The sequence below is a fragment of the Cornus florida genome, unplaced genomic scaffold (genome assembly GCF_030987335.1).
Source record: "Cornus florida cultivar Cherokee Brave unplaced genomic scaffold, ASM3098733v1 CherokeeBrave_3.0.0_Hap2_Chr10, whole genome shotgun sequence".
NCBI classification, from domain to species: domain Eukaryota; kingdom Viridiplantae; phylum Streptophyta; class Magnoliopsida; order Cornales; family Cornaceae; genus Cornus; species Cornus florida.
In genome coordinates this window covers 75350657-75354223 of record NW_026775580.1, presented here as the reverse complement: position 1 = coordinate 75354223, position 3567 = coordinate 75350657, and the positions used below count along the sequence as shown (strand labels likewise).

The window sequence follows — 3567 nt, the reverse complement described above, 5'->3', positions numbered from 1 at the left end:
CCTTCACAGTACTAAGTTAGTGTGTTATTAACTTCCACATTCCATGGGTCTACAGCTCCTTTTGCAGTATGGTATCCTCAATCTTTTGATGAAACAAGCAGGAGGTCACAACAATATGCTTGATGATGCATCCTCTTAACTGCCTAGCAGAAGAAAAAAAAAAATAGAGGAATACTTGGTATAGCACCTATCTATTAGTGAAAGCCTCGAAGTAAACAATGCAACCTAGGCTTCAGAAGAATAATGGAAAATGTGTAGGTTTACTTCGCTTTCTTTTGGTTTGGGGCAACAGCCTTCAGTTCAGTTTAACTACATACTTCTCGGTCATTATTTGCCAATGAGCTGGTGGTTACAATTACCAATCATCATTTTTACATTTCCCACTCCTGAGTAATGATTTATATCTTGAGATTCTTTTTCATTAATAATAACAATCGAATCAGCCTGTTGTAAGGTGACACTGTCTTAACTGCAATTGCTAGGCTACTCACATACCCACCTAAGCACTAACTATGAGAGCAAGTTGACGTAGGACTGCAACAGCAACATGGAGTACATTAAATTTCATATAATAAGGATCATATTACCTAGTATCGCCCTAAGCCCCCCGCTACCAAAAGAAAAATAAAGAAGATAAATGTAGGGCGAAAAGATAATTACCCAGCAATTACGCTACACTTATAAAAATTCCAAAAAGAAAGTCAAAAACTAACAAAGTCAGACATGAATTCAAGGTGCTTGGGACTAATAACTAGTAAGGATCGACATGCATCAACATTTGAACTAACAAGAATTCTGGGGGAATGCACAGGCTCTGTAAAGGTTTTGACTGCTATGTCAACCTATCTTCACACACAACTACACAAGGAGAGAACCAAAGTGGACAGTGTCTTAAGCTTTCAAACAAAGAAAATAAACATACATTAATCTTACTTTTATAAATAAATGAAGCTCAAATGATGTAAAAAACAGTATAATGACTCTCAATACTTTGTTCAACCAACTTAAAAGGTGCTGGAACTTCCCCTACCCAATAATCCCCTACTAGAACACCACATACTTTGAAAATAACGTTCATTAATGCAAATTGCCAAGAAGAGCATATCATCAGATTGACTAAATTATTATTATTTACATTCCGAAGAAAGGGAAACAAATCACAATTCCTTCATCTAATTCACAAACACCCAAAAGTGCAAAGCAGGAAGGAAATTGAGTCTAAAGCAGGTTAAAAAAAAAGAAAGAAAAGAAAGCACAAGGAAAAAAAATGAAATTGCATTCGTACCATGAGGAATCAATCAAACCCAGGAATATACTCACCAGTACTCGAAGAACCGCCATCAGCATTGGCTGCCAATCTCTTCTTTCTCTCCTCCTCATACTCGGGATCATCTGTAGGCAACTCGTACCTACAAACAGGGCAAGAATTTCTCGCACCCAGCCAGGGCAAGATACAATCCCCATGATATCCATGTCCACAAGGCATTTTCTTCGCAATGTCTCCAACATTCACTAGATCTTTACAAATCGCGCACACCAAGCACTCCTTTTCCGACTTGATCTCGATAGTGGGTAATACTGATACGGCCGATTTCGCCGCTGGCGGAGCTCCTCTCCTTCCACTGCTTTCACCCTCCGCCAAATTTTGCAACAACGCCTCGTATCCAGCTGCGTCAACGTAATCCTCCGGATTGCCCACATAGTCATCGCCATCAGGAACTTGCAATCGCAACTCAATGGAGTGATCTTCAAGTCCCATCAGGATCTCCGCCCAATCGAGAACCCGGTTCCTCCGATTCGCCGCACGAGAGGCGAATTCTCGCAGCCGAAGCCTAATCACCTCGCGCCGCCTTCTGCTGAGCTCTTCTTCATCGCTCTCCTCATGATTCTCGTTCTCGTCATCGGAGCGATCTTCTCCTCCTTCATTTCTGACATCAACCTCGTTCGCGTCGTCATCGTCGTCATCGTCGTTGTCCCATCCGTCGAGTTCGATTCGGAGAAAGTCATCTCCGGACGGATCTGCGTGTTCCGGAGGCGGTGGAGGTGGCTCATCGCCTTCACGCGCCGCCTGGGCGATGAGTCGAAGTACTTGGAGGAAGTGGCCGCTGAGAGAGGGTTCGTCGATCTGATCGGAGGTAAGAGACGGTGGCGTGGAAGGAAGAGGAGTGGTGGGTGTGATGGATTCGACGAAGCCGTTCTTGCACTCGAAGCAGATCACGTCCGGTAGGTTTTCTAGGGTTTCGATGGAAACTCGCTTCTCGCAGTGGTGACACCAGTACTGTAACGAATCGGAGTCCGATACGGACTGTGTCTGTGTGGGTGTTTGCTGCGACGAGGTTTCGGCCATTTAGGGTTTCGGGTTGCTCCGACGAGAGTGAGGAAGACCCCGCACGAAGTGGTGGAGACTTGGGGGGAGGGAGAAAGCGTGTATGTGTGTGTGAAAGAGAGAAGAAAAGAGAAGAGCCAAAGAGAACAAAGACCTGAGATATCATGAACTTTATAGTGAGTGTTTTGCTTGATGAACGCCGTTGGATGGTAATCAAGTTGGGTGATGTCAACTCAGGGAGACTATCTGACGGTTAATAACATTAGAGACCCACACTAGTTTGGAGTATGTGTTTGCATCAAAAGTCTTCAGTTGAAGGGTAAAATTGTCAATTCAATACTAAATGTTACGCCACTCCTTTGCTTAGTAATGCAGTTCCGTTTAGATGCAATTCAAAGTGCAAATAAAAATCTATTCGATGGAATAAAAATTTATTACACAACTAAACTTATGAAATGCTTATTCTATTCTCAAGTAATTTTTTTAAAAAATATTAACTTCCCAATAAACTCTCACATTCTAAGTCCAAAAACCACCATTACATTCCACCACAACCACCTCCGCCTTACACCACCACCATTGACTTTCATCACCACCACCACCACCACCACCATTGACTTTCACCACCACCACCACCACTGTCGCCACCGACTTTCGCCACCGCCTATCGTTTTCCACCACCATTGCCGCCACCACCTTTCACCACTGCTACCACCTTCCACCACCACCACCGACGCCACTGTCTTTCACCACCGCTACCTTTCACCACCGCCACCGCCTTTCCACCCATATCACCTTCTACCACCACCGCCACTGCCATTACCACCTCCTTTCACCACCATTACCACATTCCACCAGCACCATCATCTTCCATCACAACCATCGTCGCTGCCTTCCACCACCATTACCGCCGTCACTCTCTTTCACCACCACTACTGTCACCGCCTTCCACCGCCACCATCCTCACCATCAACGACTTTTACCACCCGTGATACCCCTCGATTCCAAAACACAGGTTGATCAGGTCCGCGCACAACACTGGGGAAATATCAAGCAATTAAGGTAATAAACAAACATGGAATACAAAAGATAATAAGAATAAATAATAAAGCTGAAAAGAAAACTAAATAATAATTCCTCCAACAATTATAATCCAATAAAATAATCTTCCAATAAACATCTAAATACTCGGATACCAATAATCCTCTACATTACAACTCGAGAATCCATAATGTGGACCC

The 3567-nt window shown here is 43.7% G+C and overlaps 1 protein-coding gene across 1 annotated transcript; it reads right to left on the bottom strand.

Moving 5' to 3' along the window:
- Positions 1 to 1077: 1077 nt before the first annotated feature.
- On the bottom strand, positions 1078 to 2481 carry LOC132276565 (E3 ubiquitin-protein ligase CIP8). Its single transcript, XM_059778045.1, has one exon. The coding sequence runs from the start codon at positions 2345 to 2347 to the stop codon at positions 1295 to 1297; it is 1053 nt and encodes a 350-aa protein (XP_059634028.1). The 5' UTR covers positions 2348 to 2481; the 3' UTR covers positions 1078 to 1294.
- Positions 2482 to 3567: the final 1086 nt, after the last annotated feature.